The sequence below is a fragment of the Peromyscus eremicus genome, chromosome 5 (genome assembly GCF_949786415.1).
Source record: "Peromyscus eremicus chromosome 5, PerEre_H2_v1, whole genome shotgun sequence".
Lineage (NCBI taxonomy): Eukaryota > Metazoa > Chordata > Mammalia > Rodentia > Cricetidae > Peromyscus > Peromyscus eremicus.
The window spans coordinates 119904371-119925052 of record NC_081420.1 but is presented as its reverse complement, the minus strand read 5'-3'; the positions used below and the strand labels follow the sequence as shown (position 1 = coordinate 119925052).

General features: G+C 44.1%; 1 protein-coding gene across 3 annotated transcripts in view; it reads right to left on the bottom strand.

Moving 5' to 3' along the window:
• Positions 1-20682, bottom strand: part of Otud4 (OTU deubiquitinase 4) — a 78145-nt gene that overhangs the window by 39917 nt on the left and 17546 nt on the right. The window contains exons 1-3 of one of the 3 annotated variants that reach the window (XM_059264307.1): positions 11297-11509; positions 5998-6081; positions 1292-1342 (exon numbers count right to left, since the gene is read on the bottom strand). In XM_059264307.1, coding sequence (XP_059120290.1) covers positions 1292-1342; positions 5998-6081; positions 11297-11458 — 297 coding nt within the window. In that variant the 5' untranslated portion in view covers positions 11459-11509. Of the gene's footprint in view, positions 1-1291; positions 1343-5997; positions 6082-10872; positions 11124-11296; positions 11510-20682 lie in introns of those variants that run through there. The other 2 variants (XM_059264309.1, XM_059264308.1) reach the window with 2 other exon arrangements.

The window sequence follows — 20682 nt, the reverse complement described above, 5'->3', positions numbered from 1 at the left end:
ATACCCTGCTACTGCCACTGCTGCTACTGTCTTTCACTGATGTCAGAACCAAGTCTGCGTTTCTTCTGTCTTCCGACAGGAAATGAAGATTAGAGAGTACCAGGACTCTCTCAGGCCTTCAGCACCAGACTGTGACTGCTGAGGCATCCAGCCTTGACAGAGCAAGAGCTACCAGGTTCTCAGTCTCTCGGCATTCAAACAACCACTGCTGGACTACTGGGCTCAGGTCATGAAGGCCATGTAACAAATCCCTTTGATAACACATGGTCACTCCTTCAGTTCTATTCCTCTAGAAGAGAACTCTATTCCTAACTAGAGCACATTCCATGACAGTTGGGGTTTATTGGGTGTGGTAATTTGAAGAAATGGCTTCCAAAGGGAGTGGCACTATTAGGAGGTCTGGCCTTGGTGGGAGGAAGTGTGTCCCTTGTAGGGGCAGGCTTTGAGGTCTCCTTTGCTCAAGCTTCCCTCAGTGTAACTGTCAGTCAATTTCCTGTTGCCTGCAAGATGTAGGACTCTCAGCTACACCTCCAGCACCAAGTCTGCCTGCATGTCACCATGCTTCCTGTCATGATGACAATGGACTGAACCTCTCCAACTGCAAATGAGCCACCCCAATTAAATGTTTCTTTTGTAAGAGTTGCCGTGGTCATGGTGTCTCTTCATAGCAATAGAAACCCTAAGACATGCGGACTGGAATACAACATGCTAAGACAACAACTGCTAACCTGTATATCCTTAGCCAACATTCTATGACATGAATGTTCGGCAAGCCTTTTACAAAAGAAAAAAGGAAGGTAGGTAGGACAGAAGAAATCTCTGCTCTCATTTCCCTAAAGAAGAAATCAAGCTTCGTCTCGTCCAAGTCACACATATACCCTAACAAATCATTCCAAAAATCATCCATGTAATTAAAGATCTTGTATGATACATTCCCATGTCATAATGACAAATATAAAAGATAGCAGAGCTCTCTCCTCAGCAAGACAACTTCTAGGAAGAGCTCCAATTATCTTTATTTTTTTATTTTTAGAGACTGAGTTTCTGTGTAGCCGACTGTCCTGGAACTCGCTCTATAGACCAGGTTGGCCTCAGACTCTGCCTGCCTCTGCCTCTGGAGTGCTGAAATTAAAGGCGTGTGCTACCACCACCTGGCCCAATTATCTTTCAATTAAGCACTACACAAAGGGTACAGTTGCTTCAACTGTCATACAATACACTACCAATTGTCCGTCAATTAATTTTAATACATATTTGGATATGCACAAGCAGAAATACGACTAATACATACCTGTGGATTTTCCAAACGTTTTAAATATTCTTCAAATGACCCTTCTATAAACTGCAAGAAAAAAAAATATATTAGGGGCCTGGAGAGGTGGTTCAGAGGGTTAAAACACTTCTTGCTTTCTGCAGAAGACCTGGTTTCAATCCCCAGCACTCACATGCATCAGCACACAATCACCTGTATCTCCAGTTCCCTCTTATGGCTAAGGTACCTCAACGCATGTTACACATATACATACATGCAAATACATACATTAAAATTAAAAAAAAATTTTTTTTCTTTTCTGAGGCAAGGTTTCTCTGTGTAGCCCTGGCTGTCCTGGAACTCACTCTGTAGACCAGGCTGACCTCAAACTCAAAGAGATCTGCCTGCCTCCGCCTCCCTGGTGCTGAGAGTAAAGGTATGTGCTACCACTGCTCAGCAAAAAAAAAAAAAAAAACTTTTAAAATTAGGAATACTTGCCAAATAACAGTGGGTTTACTGTGTAAAGTTCACTTTGAGTCACGGGGTTCTTATGCAAACCTAGACTTTATCAGCAATATTAAAAGATACTCATGGGTATTTGTATAAATCCTTAAGTAATGACAATAAGTATTCAAAATAATTTAAAGGAGGAAATGCTGCTGGGAAAGGTTTCCGGGAAGAGGAAGACTCAAGAGGTGGATGGACACAGGAGACCAGCCACTACAGAGAGTACCCATGTAATGTAAGAAGGAAGACCACTGTGGGGAAGACCTGAGCAATCTAGCCAACTGAAGCAGGGCAACCTGGTAGGAAGCTGAACGAAAGTGGGGCCATTTCATAGTGGGCCTGGAAGAAACAAAACAGACTTTCAAACAAGACAGAAAAGGCAATTCCAGGCCATCTACAGTGGCACTCTGAACTGAGAAATATCGAAACAGTACTTTCAGAGTATTTGGGTATAGCCAAATGAAACAGAGATAACTGAGAAATTATCCTAACCACAGAGAAGAGTAATAGGAAATCAGATCATTTCAATTAAGATTTTTATGATACAGCTTGCTTTGTTTCTGTATCATGAAATAAGTTTACTCAATCTATACCCAACCACTTTTTGTTTTCATTATACAAATCTAAAAAAGCGCTATGGTAGTTTGAATGATGGCTCTGCCTAGGTTCATATATTTGAATTTTTGGTCCCCAAAAAATAGAACTGTTTGAGAAGGGTTAGGAGGTGTGGTCTTGGAGGAGGTATGTCACTAGGAGTGGCCTTTGAGGTTTCAAAAGCCCACACACACCATTCTCAGCTCTGTCCTCTGCCTGTGAATCAGATGTAAGCTCTCACTACCGCACCAGTACCATGCCTGCCTGCCTGTTGCCATGCTCCCAGCCATGATGGTGATGAATTCTTATTACCCTATGCAACTCTGAGTCCCAAATTAAATGTTTTCTTTTACAAGTTGCCTTGATTGTGGTGCTTTGTCAAAGCAGTAGAAAAGTAGCTAAGGCAAGTGCTAAAAAGAATTCTCATCTGACCATTTAAGTCCAACTTTATTTAATTTGCAGTACTAGTTAACTTCAGCAAGAGTGATACACTTAAACACGGAATCTTTTCAGATTGCGAACTCTTTTATAAATTGTATACTATCAAATTTCAAAACTGTCCTAAATTGCAACACGTAAACACATGTAAGTGCCCTACTAGTCAGGCACTGCTTTTCCATGAGATGTTTACTTCGAAACCAAACAAACCCTCAAAATCTTCCACATCTGGAAGACCTATGTGGTATCCTAACACAAACCTGCATCCAATCTGAGTCTCCTTTCTAGTGCAAAGTTCTCACACAGGCCATACTCAACACTGTTAGTAACAAGGGGCATCCCTTCCCACAAACCCTTTTCCAACTCTGCCAAAAGAAACTAGAAGGTTCTGTTTTGTCTTTCTTTGTTTTGTTTTGGGTTTTTTTTATTGTTTTGTTTGTTTGGTTGGTTTTTTATTTTTGAGGCAGGGTTTCTCTGTATAACACTAAGTATTCTGGAACTCACTCTGTAGACCAGCCGACCTCAAATTCAGAGATCCACCTGCTTCCGCCTCCCTTGTGCTGGGATTAAAGGTGTGAGCCACCACCCAGCTGATACTAGAAGGTTCTTATGATCAACAATGAACCTTTTCCCACTGGAAATTCCATCTTCTGACCTTACCTCCTAAGGTTATGTTGACTAAATAAATATCTGTAAGGCACTTAAAAACGATGTCTGGTATACAGGGTTCAATGCTAACCATGTAAACTAGTATCAGTAGTTTTCAAGGTTATGATGATTAGTTCATGGTCATTCCTCCAGATAGTAGTATAGACTACTTCAGTTTCCCAGCTCTACACTGCCACCACCACACCCTAATCCTTCCATTTCACCAGGTTCTGCATTATCAGCTTTTTAATAAGACAAGTTTTCAAGCCATCTAATCAGGCAAGAAATGCTCCTTCCAGAATGTATCACTACCCATCCTAAAACACAGTGCTCGCAATTGGCTTAAATATAGGGATACAAACCAGCAACACACTCAAACTAAGAACTCTTTTGCATATGAACACTCAAGTTTTATTTATTCATAAAATGTCAATATTCGTTACTAGTCAGTAGGGTAATAGCATGTAAAGTTGTCAATTTATAGACACCTAAGTCTTAAAATCAAAACTCATAAATGCTAGAAGGCTTTAAACTATGGCATTTTATTTCACTGACTACAACTGCATACTGAGAAAACTACACTACAATATTTTATTAATTATAGTATTCTGATACATAATTTCACAATGCATTTTAAAAAATTTAACATTTATAAATGCCGTTTGATAAAAACTACTACACAGGGCATGGTTTTATTCTGAGTCTCAATTTGTTTTTAACTCATTGTTAATTAACAATCATGGATAGCATTATTACTCTCAATACCTAACTCTCTTACCAAATCAAATAAGCTCCCAAGCTTAGGTCATGCCTAAGCCACCATCAACCTCTCTAAATGAATGGGGGGAAAGCCTAGAAAATATCACAACGGAATATCTTTATATATACATCCTACACTAATATCCAGCTTGTAGTCATGTTTAACTCTGGGTGTCTGTAGAAGTCAGGAAGGGAAAAGGGACTGTAGAACAAGTGATTTCAAAGAGGTGGGGAATGGAGGTGAAAGGTTTATATGGAAATACAGCAAGGGAATAACAAAGAAGGGGTGGAGGGTAGATTAACCAAAACTACATATATTTTAAAAAGCCTTAAGGAAAGCCAGCCATGGTGGTGCCCACCTTTATTACCAGCATTCCCAGAGGCAGGAGGATCTCAGTGAGTTTGAGGCTAGCCGATCTACAAAGGAGTTCCCAGAAAGCCAAGGCTGTTACATAAAGAAACCCTGCTGTGAAAAACTCGTGTGTGTGTGTGTGTGTGTGTGTGTGTGTGTGTGTGTGTGTTAAGCAAGCCCTACTTTGTAATACAATATTTTTTAAGTTTATTTTAAAAGGAGCTATCATACATGGTGGACAATTCTGCTCCCAGAAGATAAAGGTTATTAAATGAAATTCTCAGTAGCAGGCATGGAGTAGGTATCTCCTTATAAGTCATTGGTCAGGGAGGCTTCATTGCTCTTCACTGTGCACCAGAACTAGATGGCAAGATCCTACTGTTGAAGACACCACAAATTTTGATTGGAGCACACAAGAGAAATCAAGCTGGAACCGACTGGGAAACTTTCTCCCTGCTGGCTAGCTTTCATAATGCAAGAAGGTGTTAGGTCGGCTGCTGGGAGAGGAAATACATGGCCTTATCTAGGCCGAAGCCTGTATGCTACAATACTGACCTGCCAGGCAAAAGGTACCCACTGCTCCAATAGAGGCATGACTGTTGTGGGGATAACCAACTGCTTTCTGATAGATGAGACCTGCTCCACCAGAAGAAAAGCTCATGGCTAGGGAGGTCACAGGCCCTATGGGTGAACCTACAGTTTCAGATTTAGCTGGTTTTGCTAAATTAAATGCATCAAACTGCCTTAATACTTACGTTTTGTTTTTAATTTTGTTGTTATTTTGAAACAGGATTTCTCTGTGTAGCCCTAGCTGTCCTGGACCAGACTAGCTTCAAACTCACAGAGATTCACCTGCCTCTGCCTCCAAGTGCTGGGATTAAATACTTGTTTATATCCATATATCTGTATTGTCGACCTGGCTCAGAGAAGCTTCTTTATGCAGTGGACAGAGAGTAGTACTGAGACACAACTTGTCAAAGTGCTGAGAGTAAGCAACTATGAGTGACCGCCCTACATGAAACATCTACATCAACCTCCTCACCACCCACCACCGAAAGAGGACTGAAAGAATATGATTTCAAGGATGGAGAGGAATACTATGAAATGCTGTCTTCTACACACAACAGAAATTTGTACACTCAAACTCATAGCAGCTGTGGTTACTCACACAATAGAACTAGTCAAAACTTAGCATAGATGGGGAAGAGGTCATAAGACCCCACTCTAGCTCAGGAGCTACTTGGTAGGTTATGAGGTACAATGTATTGGGGGTGAGTCCAAGGGGAATAGATATGATCAAATTACAATGTATACATTTATGAAATTCTCAATGATAAAAAAATTACTTAAAAAAGCATACACTGTGAAATATGCACTAGAACATTTCCAATGGTCAAAATGTAAATATGCAAGTGAAGACACCATCACATCTGAATTTAAAAATTACCGCTTCAAATTTCTCTCTGTTCTCTCGAAGGTAGTGAATACAGGCCATTCTAACTTCCACATGGCGAGACTGAGAGTGCAATACCTAAAACAAAAAGCAACCCATTGTTAAGCGTTTTGTTAAGAAACAGACTTAAATTACAAGCTAATGCCTTTTCGCACACTCAAAATATGTGAAAACTTTTTAACCTTTACTTAGTCTAACCTCTTCCTCTGAGTACTATGACATGAAGTATTATGGTGATTTGAATGAGAATGGCCCCTATAGCCATATATTTGAATGCTTGATCACCAAGGAGTAGAACTATTTGAAAGGATTAGAAGGATTGGGAGGTGTGGCCTTGAAGGAAGTGTGTCACTGAGGGTGGGATTTGAGGTTTCAAAAGCCCATGCTGGCCCAGCATTTTATGTCCCCCCACCTACAGATGTAGATGTAGCTCTCAGCTACTGCTCCAGAGCCTCCCTGCATGCTCCCCACCAAGATGGTAATGGACTAAACCTCTGAAACTGTAAGCAGACCTCCAATTAAATGCTTTCTTTCCTGAGACTTGCCTTGATCATGGTGTCTCTTCATAGCCAATAGAAGTGACTAAAACATATAAAAATACTACTCTATCAGTCTAATGTCATTGGGAAGGGCACAATTCGAGACAGGGTTTCTCTGTGTAGCCCCTGGCTGTCCTGGAACACACTCTGTAGACCAGGCTAGCCTTGAACCCAGATATCAGCCTGCCTCTGCCTCCTGAGTGCTGGGATTAAAGGTGTGCAACACCAGTGCCACCCCCTAATATCATTCTATAGAACTTGTCACCACTTCTCCTGAGGTCATTAAAATCACTCCTTTGAGGACACTGTTGTACCTAAGAGGCTTTTCTCTGTTGCCAACCTTCTACAGTAACTTTGCTCCTCACAAAGCAGAATAGAATTCCTGCTAGGGAACGCTGGAGCTCATCCTATGCTTACTATAAAAATAAAAAAAATAAAAAAAAAAAAGAGCCAAACCTGGTGGTACAGACTTAGAATTCAGCTACTAAGAAGTGGATATTTCCATGTTCAAACCCTGACTGGTCTACTAAGAGTGAACTCAAAGCCAGTCCAAGCAACTGAGCAAGAACTGGTCTCAAAATAATTTAAAAAACAGGAGCTAGGGAGAGATGGCTCAGTGGTTAAGAGCACTGGCTGTGCTTCCAGAGGGCCCAAGTTCAATTCCCAGCATCCACATGGCAGCTCACAGCCATCTGTAACTCATGTCCCAGACATGCATGCAGGCAAATCAACACACATAAAATATAAATAAGTAAATTATATTTAAAAAGGGGGAGGGGGATTGAAAAACAATTGGAGCTAGATGTGGTGGCACACACCTTTAGTGCCAGCACTGAGGAGGCAGAGGCAGGGCGATCCCTGGCTTTAAGGCCAGCTTGATCTACAGATAGAGTTCCAGGACAACCAGGGGTACGCAGGAAGTCCCTGTCTCAAAAAACTAAACAAGAAAAGAGAAGAGAAGAGAAGAGAAGAGAAGAGAAGAGAAGAGAAGAGAAGAGAAGAGAAGAGAAAAAGAAAAGAAAAGAAAAGAAAAGGAGAGGAGAAGAGGAGAGGGTTGGAAAACAGGGAAAGCACTCAATGGTAGATCACCCAGCACATACAAAGCCCTAGTTCAACCACCAATACCACAAGGAAAAAACAGTTCTCTTCAGTAACAGTCTTATTTGAAAATGTAAGCCCACTATGGTTTCAGAATAATTATGTGTAACTTTATTTATTAGGCTTACAAAATTCAAATATACCTAAACAGGCAGCCATGCTAATGACATCCCAAGAGGTTGTGGATTTGTTCTTGGATCTAAACTCAGGGAAGCAAGATGGCTCAGCTGCTAAAAAAACCTTTGCTGAATTTGAGCCCCAGGACCTTAAGGAAAGAGAAGCAACTCCCACAAATGTCTGATTTACACACACACACACACACACACACACACACACACACACACAGTGGTATGCTCAAAGACAAACACAAAAAATTAACAAGTAAACACAAATAAAATCAAACTGCCAACCAAAAAGTAGTTCAGCTCTCTCATCTGTTGCCTCCCTAAACAATCAGTTCAACAAAAGAAAAAAATTCACTGGAATTTTATCTTTTATCAAAACTTGAGCTCTGAAATGAACCAAACTGAATTTCTTATCAAATGCTAATCCCTAATACTTTCACCACGCTTAAAGAGAATAAAGTAAAATTACTTTCTATTAATACGTATCTCAAATAAAAGTATTCCCAGTACTCCCAAAGTTCAAGGTTAAAACCCACATTCCATGTCATCACCCATATACTCTTGAAATAACATATCACCTCAAACTATCAAGACCTTGTGCAGTTTTAGGGGTTACATGCAACTCCAACTGAATCACCCTAATGGTAAACTGAGGAAAATTCAAGAAGAGACGCACCAGCTGCACATTTTACACCTCTCTTGGATAACAGCCAGGGCTCATTTATACAAGAATCCACAGATGCAACTTCCTGATAGCCAGTATGTTCTAATAGACAAGCCAAGAGACTGAAGATGCACTCCTTGAGGGGAGCTCTTCAACTTACCACCTGGTTTTCAGTTTAACTAGGTAAACCTTCCTTCCTGTTTTAGAACACTATTAAAAAACAGCATTATACACTCTAAGCTTCCTTCATCACAAGGATCATCCACATATTTTTTTAAAGCACCAACTGTTTGCCATCTCAACAAATTACACTTGGCAAGCTATCTTTCCTAGAAGCTACATGAGACACTGTTATGAATCAAACATTATTAATATGAGTGAGCCACAGTGTCATCTGATAGGCCTTCCTGCCATAAGCAAAGCGCCTTCAGTGTTAAAGCCATTCACCTAACAACAGGTGGCACACAGAAGTTACTAAAGCGTGTTTCTCATCAGCAAGAGTTATCAGGAATATCTTTTTTTCCCCTCCTTTTAACAAATGTTTCAGAACATGGTATCAATCTGAACCTGTTGCTCAGATGCAAAACTCTCACGACATCCACAAGTGTAGGATATTGTTAATTTACTCAGCCAAACAATGCAGGAAGAAATAAAACTCTACAAATAGTAAATTACTTCTCGAAGTCCCTGGACACTCAAAATTCTAATGGTCTGATATGTTGCTACATGAAAATAGGCTAAAGGTGGAGGCTTTGAGACAAAAGTAGTGATAAACACAGGGAAAGGCTGAGACACTGTTTTAGCAAGTCCTCTAAGAGTGCCCTATTTTTAGCTCCATGGCTAGAAGCTGATTCAGGTCAGGCTTCCTGCAGGCCCAAATCCACAAGTGTAAAAAAAAAAAAAAAAAAGGAAAGAGCCTATCTAAATCAGGTAATCTGAAGGGGCAAGACTACTCCCAGGAAGTCTCATCTCCTTCTTTTAAGACTGCTATTCAGCTTATTGACTCTTTAAAAATATTTATTGTAATTTTTACCAGAAAAAAAATTTCCCCCAAAACAAATCCTTTCTACATATTTTAAAAAGACAGCAGGTCAACAATGCATTGTTTCTCACCATGACTTAGTCCATACCTACCAGAGGACTGAGGTTCCCCAAAGCTAGGCCCAATATACTCAAAATAAGTCCCCAAATTTGTAAAGGGTAGTTCCTTGATGACTAACCTAAATCCTGTGACCAAAAAACGGGGCTTACCCATATCAGTGAGTTCGTAGTGCAACTAGCTCCTGCCCATTAAATCTGCACAAACGAGCCCCCCCGCAAGCTTCTCTTCTATTCCCCAAGCATCAATGGCATACATCCCGGACAGACACACCCTTCGCTGCCATTTAACTTGGACCTGGATAACTCAACTCCAAACATTAACCTCCACCTCCTTCCTACACAAGCTTGCTGAAACTAACACTGTCTAAACAGACTTCACTTCGCCTCTTCTGCTTCTAGAGGTGTTAAGGAGTCCAAGGCGGCGGAGACAAGGAAGCAGAATCTTCTCCATCTGGAAAATTCACAAATGGAGCAGACTGTTTACCTACTAACAGTAAGGACTGGGGTGGGTGCGTAAACACCCCACCCACATTGGAGCTTCCTAATTTTCTGAAAATGAGAGATGTCTTAACAAACTGAAAATGCTATGTTTGTTTGGAAAGTATTACAGAGAATGTTTCAATGGACATACTTGTCACACAATGCAAGGGTCTCCTTTTTTTTTTCCCCCTCCCTGAGACAGGGTTGCTGTGTAGCCCTGACTGTGCTGGAACTCACTTTGTAGACCAGGCTGGCCTTACACACATCTGCCTGCCTCTGCCTCTGCTGGGATTGAAGGCGTGCGCCACCACACATGGCCAGCGTGCAAGGGTCTCTCTTGTTTTAAAATGTTCTATACTTACACATCTTTGAAAAATACATGGCCTGGTGATTTTAAAATAGAAATCTTAAAATCTAGTTACCACACAAAAAAAGGTGAGAAAAACGAAACTAAATCATAAAAGCTCCAGTTTAGGCCAAAGGACAGCAAACTGTAAGCGGTATACACACCACAGCAGTACTGTGAAACGTTTTCTAATCCACCTACTTTGGTAGCTAGTGTTCAAATATAGGATGGGTTTTGGTGACCCTACACCTACAATATGGTTGTAACATGGAGACAAGAGCTCCCGCAAACAAACAGGAAAGATCGTGAGTGTTCTTCCCTGGACCTCCTCCCACTCGCAGGAGTTTTATCTCTTTCTTTCATAAGTGGGCCTATTTGGGAATGATTTTAACCACTAACGAAGGGGAAAACGGGAGGGGAGATGTGCCTAGACTGAAAATCCCCGGTTAATACCGTCCTATTATTAAAAGACTTTCGGAAGAGCGAATTTTTCAGGACGGTTTGTCTGGTTCCCACCCGATACAGCGTGGGTTGTACTCAGTCACCGAGAAGACCCCACACAGGACGGCTGCTTCCCTTCCACTCCAAAGTTGGCCGCCTGCTTCGCGTGACACGGGTGAGTCGGACTACCCCACATTCCAAAGTCCAGCCGCGGAACAAATGGGGTCCCCCGGTCAACACGCGCTCGGCGGCGGCGGCGGGCGCGGGGCTGCCGAGGGCTGCGCGCAGGTGACGGCGGAACACACCTCGGAAGCAGCGGCGGCCGGCTCCCCGGCAGCCCACCGCCAGCAGGCCGTCCCGTGCCGACGGTACAAAGGGCCGCTGTGACGCCGGCGGGCCCCGCCGTGGGCGGCCGGACAGCTGCGGGCGGCGTGGGCACCCGGCCCCGCCGTGGGCACCCGGCCCCGCGCCCGCCCGGACCCCGGCCCCGGCCCCGTACCTGCTCCGCCACGGCCCGGAACAGGCACGACCCGTCCTTGGCGACCAATTTCCGATACAAGCCCAGTTTGCGCAGATAGGCGTCCATGGGCGTCGTCGCATCCTCGAGCGGCCCCACGCCGCCCTGGTCCCCGCCGTCGGGCGCGCCGACGGCTGCCTCCATGTTGCCGGTCCGCTGCAGGGTGAGCGGCGCGGACTAGCCCCACATGGCCTCGCCGCCGGCTGCTCGACGCCCCGGCCTGGGGCGGGCTGCGGCTCGGGCTCGAGCTCCGGCGCGGACACGGCGAGCGGCGGCAGGAAGCGGCGGCCCGAGGCGGCGGCCCGCGCTCTCCGGGCGCATAGGGGAGCCCTGCCTAGTGCATGGCCGTCCGCACGCGGCCGCCTCCGCGGAGGAACACGCGCCCGCGGGCCGCGAGAGCGAATGAGGAAGAGCCCGGGGGTCGCCGCCCCCACAAGTTTCCGGGTCCCGACCGCTGTGTGGCCAGGAAAAGCCCCGCCGGCGCGCGTCGCCCAGCCGCCCGAGGTTCGGCGAGGCCTGCGTCTCCTGCGCGCGCCCCACGCCGAGGGCTGAGGAGAGCCGGAGAGAGAAAACCGCGGCCTCTCGCTTCCCCACCTCGCGGGAGGGCGCCTGAGGGGCGGGGAGCGGGAAGGGGCGCCCGGCGGAGGGCAGCAACCTCGCAGCCTAGAATTTGTTTTCGCTTTCGGCCCGCAGCGCAGAGGACGACGGGACTTGTAGTTTGAGCAGCGGCAGGAAGTAGGCGTGCAGAGGGCGGGGACGCCCGGGCCGGCCTACTCGGAGGGGAGCGGCCCCACAGGCTCAGGGACTACAAATCCCGACAACCCTGGGGGCGCCGTCCCCAGAGCCGACTTCGCGCTTCCCAGGCCGCGTCCGCGAGCAGGCCCCAGGGTGTCTGTTGCCTCCGCGGGCGCCCTGCGCGCGCCGCCCCGCCCTCCCGGCCGCTCTCCCTCCCTGAGCGCGGCAGGGCGGCGGAAAGCGCGCGCGGGCCGCGTGCGTGGAGTTGCCAGGGACACAGCGGTGGTGCCGCCGGCCCTTTGTGTATCCCCGAACGGTGGGCGCACCTGTCTGCTCGCACCCCCGGCCTGCCCCGCCCGGGTTTCCTTAGGGGCGGCTTAACGCCTTGAGCGGAAAGGCGGGCTAAGGCGCAGGCTCTCGGAGCCGCCCGCCCGAGGCCGGCCCATTCCTTCTAGAAACTGGGACAGCTCACGCTCTACCACAAGCTGCGCGCCGCCACACAAAGGGCTGCCGCTGCTAAAGAAATGACTTTGTTTTTCTTAAGTTCCGAGACACGCAGCGTGGAATCCGGGCTGAGCCAGAGGCTTCAGACTCAAGTTGCTCCCCTCCAATTGCAGGACGGGAAATGAGCCGTCCATTTGGGTTTTAGAATCCAGCACTTGGGCCCGGCGGTGGTGGCGCACGCCTTTAATCCCAGCACTCGGGAGGCAGAGCCAGGCGGATCTCTGTGAGTTCGAGGCCAGCCTGGTCTACAGAGCGAGATCCAGGACAGGCACCAAAACTACACAGAGAAACCCTGTCTCGAAAAACCAAAAAAAAAAAAAAAAAAAAAAAGAATCCAGTACTTAACGCCCTTTTGGGACACCAGAAATTTGTTTTACTACCGTACAACAGCATCTGGTATCAAATTATTAAAACGTTGGTCTTGAGGTCATGCTAGAGAAAGAAGAAAAGTGGTAAATTACCTTGGGTTTAAAGGTGTAGTCAGTCTTGGAAATGGGGCCAAGACAGGACAGATGGTAAGAATCCAACAAGTTACTGAAAATGCAAGTTATTAATATTTAAATGTTCCTATAAATTGTGCTATTTTTAGAAAATATATTGCGACCTAAATGAAAAAAAAAAAAGCCTTGTCCCAATTTAAAATGTTTATCTGTAGAGGGGAATCACTGAGAACTCTAGGGGTTTTGTTTTGTTTGACTTTGTTTTCGAGGCACACTCCATGTAGCCCAGGCTGGCTTTGAACTTGCCATATAGCCAAGGATGACCTGGAATTCCTGATTGTCTTGCTTCCACCCACCCTCCCCAAATACTAGGATTACTGGTATGCCACCACACCTGTGATATACGGTGCTGGGAATGAAACTAAGGGCTTGATGCGTGCTAAGCAAGCATTCTACCAACTGAGCTTCCACTTTGGGTCCGAAAATGTAGTTTGCCTTAAAGGCCTACAATATTTTTTGAGTAGTATCTAAACTGGAATGCTTAGATACAGTTTCTAAAATGAGTAGATGCTATATGATAGCTCATTAACAGACCAAGTACACAGGGAAAGACATGCCTTTTGACTTTCATTTTGATAGTCAATAACTTCTGAGAATAACTTATTCCATATGTATTGTGGGAAATATGTATATAGCATGTTAAGATTGCATTGCTCATAGCTTGATATCTTTTTAAAACTTTGTTTCAAAATTTATCAGTCTTCGTGATTGAAATGTGCAAGATTGCATTACATTTTTTAATCATTGAAATGAAAAGCTTTGTTCAATTTATATGCCCAATAATGTGCATGTGTGTATGTGTCTTAGTGTTTCACATATATTTTCCACCTTAAGTCATATCCATATTTTCATTACTTAAATGTACTTTCATTTTTTAATGAAATAATACCATCTTCTAAAGCCGTTTCTCTGAGATACTTAAGGAAAACTAAATATGCCTTTGAATCTAAAATATCTTTATTTCCATCACAATAATTTGACTCATTAGTAATAGAATAACCAAGATATTAATGGGCATGATCATTAGTTTTAATTATTCTATAAAGCCTGGCATTAAAGTCTGTTTTTCATGTATTTTTTTAATTCATTAATAAGTACTTAAAAATAGAAGTCCTTATCTGAATTCATTAATTTTTTGGTTACACTGGGATATGTTGTGAGAAGTGGTAGAAGAATAATGTCTGGGTTTTGCACATTGGATGACAGTTTCTTAGCACTCCTGCTGAATGAGTGTGAAATGGCCTCACACTGCTTCTAGTTCCAAAGTTAGAGGAGATGCACCTGTCACGATGTTTGACCCCTGGGCTTCATCAGGAAATCCCCGAGGTATTCTGAGCACTAATCCGAGATAGACCTTCTGTATGCCAACTGCCCAAATAGTTCAGTGTTGAGGCAACACCAGAGGATCCTGTGTCTTCAAACTGGGCCAAAACATACAGAAACTCACTTCCTGAAGCATTAATCTAATTAATCTTTATCAATAAATATCGGGAGTCAAATATTGGGGAAAGAACCTGAAAGATCAGAGAACAGGGAGCAGCCGCCAGTCGCTTCCTACCTCTTCCCTTCCTCCTTCCAAAAGGGTCCCGCCTTACTACTTTCTGTCTCCTCTCTGTCTACAGTCCTCCAAACCTCTATGGTCAGCTAGTGGCTAGCTCTGCCCTCTGACTCCAAGCATTGTCAGAACACAATCAAAATATCACACAACAACTTCCTAAGAGCCTTCAATTAACATTAACTTCTGAAACTCTTCAAGAAACCAAACCAGTACTGATTGAAAATGTTCATTTCTAAGAGAGACACTTCAGACCAGTAAAAGTAAAGATGCCCTACCAATCATTTTTATCAGATAAAACCTGATTCAAAGCTTCTAAGAACCCAATGAAATTACTAAAAATTAACTTATGCAAATGTGTCAACCCAACTTTTTTCCCCTGTATTCAGTCAGTACCTCAAGTTAATTTACAAACTTTAAGCTAATTATTATGGTAGGTAGAATTACGGATATTTATTTATTTTGGAGAGGGAGTCTTAATATTTAGTATTGACCTGGAACTCTGTAAACCCAGGCTGACCTTGAATTCACAGAGATCTGCCTCTGCCTCTAACTTTCAAGTGCTCAAACTAAAGGCTTACTCCACCCCCACAGCCTGACCTTTTTTCTACAATGGTTCAACACAGGGCCTTGCAAATCCTGGGTAATGCACTCTACCACCAACTCCACTTCCAGGTCCAGAATTTCTTAAACTGATCTGTTTTTTTTGTTTTTTATTTTTTTTAATGAGAGGTTGGTACATTATATGCCAGGATGGGAGAGTTTTCACAACATAAGGTTAGATATTATGCTAAGTAGCCTTTAAGATAACCCACAAGGATTCCAGGCCATATTTTTATTTTCATACATTCTCATAATGGCATCCACCTGATGTGAAGTCTAAGTGCCTGAAAGAATCGTTGAAAAGTGATGTCTCTTCTGAGGTTCGGCGATAAGTGGATTTGCATTTTGCTCCCTTGACTTGTTCTCCCTCTTACCCTCCCTCTGGTTGTGCAAGCTCTCTGCTCTGTAGCCAGCTTACTGAGGTTCCTTTAGTACAGAACTGATGACTCTCCACCAGACACATGAGCCAGGTTGAAAGCAAACCCTTCAAGTCATGCTTTCAGATGTCTGCAACCTTCATGAGAACCTTGACTGCAACCTCTCATGAGCAGCCCTGAACCAGAACAAACTAAGCTCTGAAAGTCCAAACAGCAGAAATAGCACAAGATGTTTTCTGTCAAAGAAACTTTTTTTCCAGCAGATGGAGGCTACTACAGAAACCTACACCTGGTCAAAATGCAGAGTAAGTTACCATGCAGTGCCCAGCCTCAGTGGACACATCTACAACACAATCCCTGAGATTCATCACGAGAAGAAATGGAAAGATTGTAAGAGCCGGGAGAACAGTACATACACTGCAAGACGGCATCTTCTACACAGGGATAAAGTCTCAACAATAGCTTTGCCTAAACAAGACCAACACAATGACCACCCCAGTTTTATTTAACTTAACATAGCATGATGGGTTTCATTGCCACATAGCATTTTGTTTTCTTTTAAGTAACTGAATCCCACTGAGCATGGTGGCACAACCCTATAATCCAAGTATTAGAGAGGAGGAGTCAGGAAGATTGGGAGTTGAATGTCGTGCTTACTATATAACATTCAAGCCTGGGCTACATGAGATCCCGTTTAAAAACAAAACAAGACCAAGTAATGGAATTCTATTAAAAATGTACTGTCCTGGGCTCAGTGGCTAAAGGTGCTAGCTTCACAGTCCTCTGACAACCTGACTCATATATAAAGCCAGATGAGGTTGCACACACTATAATCCCGGATTACAAGAGCTATAATTCCAGCACTCTTAAGGGAAAATCACTTGGAGGCTAAGAAGCCAGACACTTCAGAAAACACAGCAGCTGCAGAAATGAGAACCCCCACCCCACCCCTGCTACCTTAATAGCTGAGCATCAACTTGCACAAGTTGTCCTCTGGCACCAACATGCACCACGTTCTGTTGTTTTTCCTTTGGCTTAACAGATGCACCTGAATCTACTGATATTTTAACTACCATCTGGGCCTCAAGGCCTGGCAGGATTTCTGGTCCCACTGGCACTGGCCACGGCTGCCAAATGTAGGTTTTAACTAAGTGTCATTCTACTTAACCAGTAAAGACTTGAGAGATGTTGGGGTAAAAAACCTGCTAGCTCAGAGAAGCTGAGAAGCCACCATCTGACCTTCCTTTTTGGCCTGAGACCCAACAAGAGAAATGTCTCTCCACTCGTCTCATAACAAAAAAATCTCTAAGTCCTTTCCTACTCCTTCCTGTGTGTCTCTCTATCCATCTTCCTGGCCCCTCCTTCCTCTCTATGGCTAACGCCTGTCAAGTACTTGCTAGCTCTACCCCCTGATCCAAGGTTAATTTTATTAATACAGTCTCAGAGTTTCACAATGTGGTCAAATATCCTGCAACAATGTTTACATGCACACACACACACACACACACACACACACCACAAAATTTTTAATGTATTTTATGAAGACTTGTTTTGCCCAGATCAACAATGTTAAGAATTGCTGATTGTCCTTTTCTGTTCACATTTAATCTCCTCTGAAGGTTAATGTTACTGGGATCTTGGTTCCAAGTCCACATACTCTCCGTCAGATTAATCCAAATGTTCCACAGACTTCCACACAGAGTGTAGAGACTGGCAGAGTCTGTTACAGATAACAAACATGAGGCACTCTCAAGGGTGAGAACGGGTAATAATAACCAGAGGAAAGAAAACACAGGCTGAGAGCAGACAGTGGGCAGAGAGGCCATTGTGTAGGGCACACTTTCAAGGGCTGAGAGTAGACCATGACTAAAGGAACCATTGTGTTGACAGACATGGTTAAATAGCTGTAGTTGGAGTTTTTCTGTGTCCACCCAGCTCCTGCAGCCACTCGGACCCAAGTAAACACACAGAGACTTATATTACTTACAAACTGTATGGCCATGGCAGGCTTCTAGCTATTTAGTTCTTATATCTTAAATTAACCCATTTCTATAAATCTATACCTTCCACGGGGCTCGTGGCTTACCGGTATCTTTACATCTTACTTCTCATGGCAGCGGCGGCGGCGGCAGCAGCAGTGGTGGTAGCTGGCAACGTCTCCTTACTCAGCCTTCCACTTCCCAGAATTCTCTTCCCTGTTTGTCCTGCCTATACTATACTTCCTGCCTGGTTACTGACCAATCAGCATTTTATTTATCAATCAATCAGAGCAACACATGTTCATAGCATACAGAAGGACATCCCCAGCAAATAGGTTTTTCTTTTAGATTTTAGATTTTATTTTTAATTGCATGTGTGTGTGTGTGTGTGTGTGTGTGTGTGTGTGGTGTGTGTGTGTGTGTGTGTGTGTGCAGTGCCCACAAGTAAGAAATGTTTTGTTGGGTTTTCAGGGCTTTTTTGTTTTTATTTTTATTTTTTAGAGACAGGGTTTCTCTATGTAATAGCCCTAGCTGTCCTGGAGCTCAATTTGTAGACCAGGCTGGCCTCAAACTCACAGAGATCCACCTGCCTCTGCCTCCCGAGTTCTGGGATTAGAGGCATGCACCACCACACTCAGCTTGTTTTGTTGTTTTTATCATAGGAGTTAGTGAGACAAGTACTCAAGTTTCCTAAGCCTTCCCCTTTATCACAATTAGTCAGTGTTAGCAGAGTGTGAAGTCAAGATTCTATCAATGGGATGAGACATAATCACACCTAGGTCAGATCAAAGACAGGCACCATGAAGGCCCGGTGTGTTGCTTTTTACAAAAAGAATTGCCTTGCCAAGCTACTTTAGCTTTGTTTGTGTCTTCCACAAGATGCCAGAAGAGGGTATCGGGTCCCCTGGAGCTGGAGTTACAGATAGCTGTGGGCCACTTGACTGGTGCTAGGAGCCAAACCCAGGTCCTTTGGAAGACCAGGACACACACTTAACCACTGAGCCATCTCTCTAGCTCCAAGTTTTTTACTATAAACTTTATATAACACTTCATAGTTGGTTTTTTGGTTTTTATTTTTCAAGACAAGGTTTCTCTGTGTAGCTTTGGAGCCTGTCCTGGATCTTGCTCTATAGACCAGGCTGGCCTTGAACTCATTGAGATCCCCCTGCCTCTGCTTCCTGAGTGCTGAGATTAAAGGCCTGTGCCACCATCACCCAGCTCATTTTATTTTTTATGTGCTGTTTTGCCTGCATGTATTTCTATGTGAGGGTGTCAGATTCTAGAACTGGATGGAGTTACAGACAGAGCTGCCATGTGGGTGCTGGGAATTGACATGTTCTCTGAGATGTTCTGTGTTGCGGGATTTTGATCTCACTGTGTGAAGATGTCTCTGTTTTACCTCACCTGCCCAAGGCACCTTCTGTTTGGTTTAATAAAGAGCTGAATGGCCAATAGCTAGGCAGGACTTCCAGGCAGAGAGAGGAACTCAAGGGAAGAATCTGAGGCAGAGGAAGTTGGACGTACTTACTGAGGAGAGGTAACAAGCCTTGTGACAGAATGTAGATTAAAATAAACTGGTCAATTTAAGTTTTAAGAGCTAGTTGGGAACAAACTTAAGCTAAGGCCACACTTTCATAAAAAAAGTCTCCATATGATTATTTGGGAGCTGGAAGTCCAAAGAAAGACCTGCTATAGTTCTTCATTTATATTTTATAGTTTTTACTTCACAAATTAGAATGTTACCAAAGACAAGAAAAGGTCCATCCTCAATAAACTTCAAGCCTGCTAGTTTCTAAGTTAAACTAAGTGGGTGGCATTCAGCTCTGGACTATGTTTCCCAAGTACCCTGGAAACAAATGTAGCCATGTGATCATTTTTAGGACAATGAGAAGTTAGCTAAATTGAATCAATTTAATTTCTAACTTAAAGACAAAACCTCATCCGGCAGATCTCTGAGCTCAAGGCCAGCCTGGTCTACAGAGCAAGTTCCAGGAGAGCCAGGGAGACACAGAGAAACCTTGTTTCAAAAAAACAAAACAAGAAAGACAAAGCCTCATGATTTCCACTCTTTCCTACTGCCCATAAACTACTTAAAAAAAAATCTGAGGACTGCCAATGTAGTAAGAGCTCAGTATAAGAGTTTGCCTAGTATAAGGTCCTGGGCTCCATCCCCAACACTAAAGAATGAAAATGGAAATAATATTGAAATAATACTAATAATGTTACCAGCCAATATTAAGCACCTATAGACAACCCTCCCAAGAAATCAAAGAGCAATGGGATGGAGGAACCAAGGTCACTTTGAAACTTCCCCATTCTCAGAAAGCTATAATGGCCTTCCACATCTGCTGTGCTGGCCCGTGTCTATGTTAGGTGTCTATTGCTGTGATAAAACACCGAGATCAAAAAAGGAAAGGGTTTATTTGGCTTTCATGTCCCAGTCCCAGTTCATCACTGGGGGAAGTTAGGGCAGAAGCTTGGATGGGGTAGGAGTGGTCTCAGTAAAGAAGCTGCCAACATGACTGTTCCACTGGGGGAGGGTTTTTATTGTGAATGAGAGAGAACATCTGGAAGCATCTGGAAGAGTCCAGAGCAGAGAGAAAAAAAAGCAGACTGGACATAGCCAGGTCTAGGGAAGAGGGAGAACAGGGGAGAGTAGTGAAGATATCAAGCAATGGGGGGCGGGGAGCAGAGAAGAGAGTGTGGGGGGAGTAGTGAAGATATCAAGCAATGGGGGGCGGGGAGCAGAGTAGGGGGGAGTAGGGCAGAGAATAGAAAGTCCTGGGAGTAGAGAGACAGCACTTGCTAGAGCATGTGAGGTGACAAATCATGCAGATTGCATTCTTTAAATGGCTGGTGTGGTGGTTTAAATGAAAATGGCCCCCAGAGACCCATAGGGAGTGGCACTACTGGGAGGAAGTGTGCCCTGGGGGCGGGTTTTGAGGTTTCACATGCTCAAGCCAAGCCAGTGTCTCTCTCTCCCTGCTGCCTGACTCCAGATGTAGACCTCTCAGTTACCCGCCTATGTGCCGCCATCTGTGTGCTGCCACGCTTCCTACCATGACAATAAATGACTAAACCTCTGGTCATGAGCCGGGTGGTGGTGGCGGCGGCG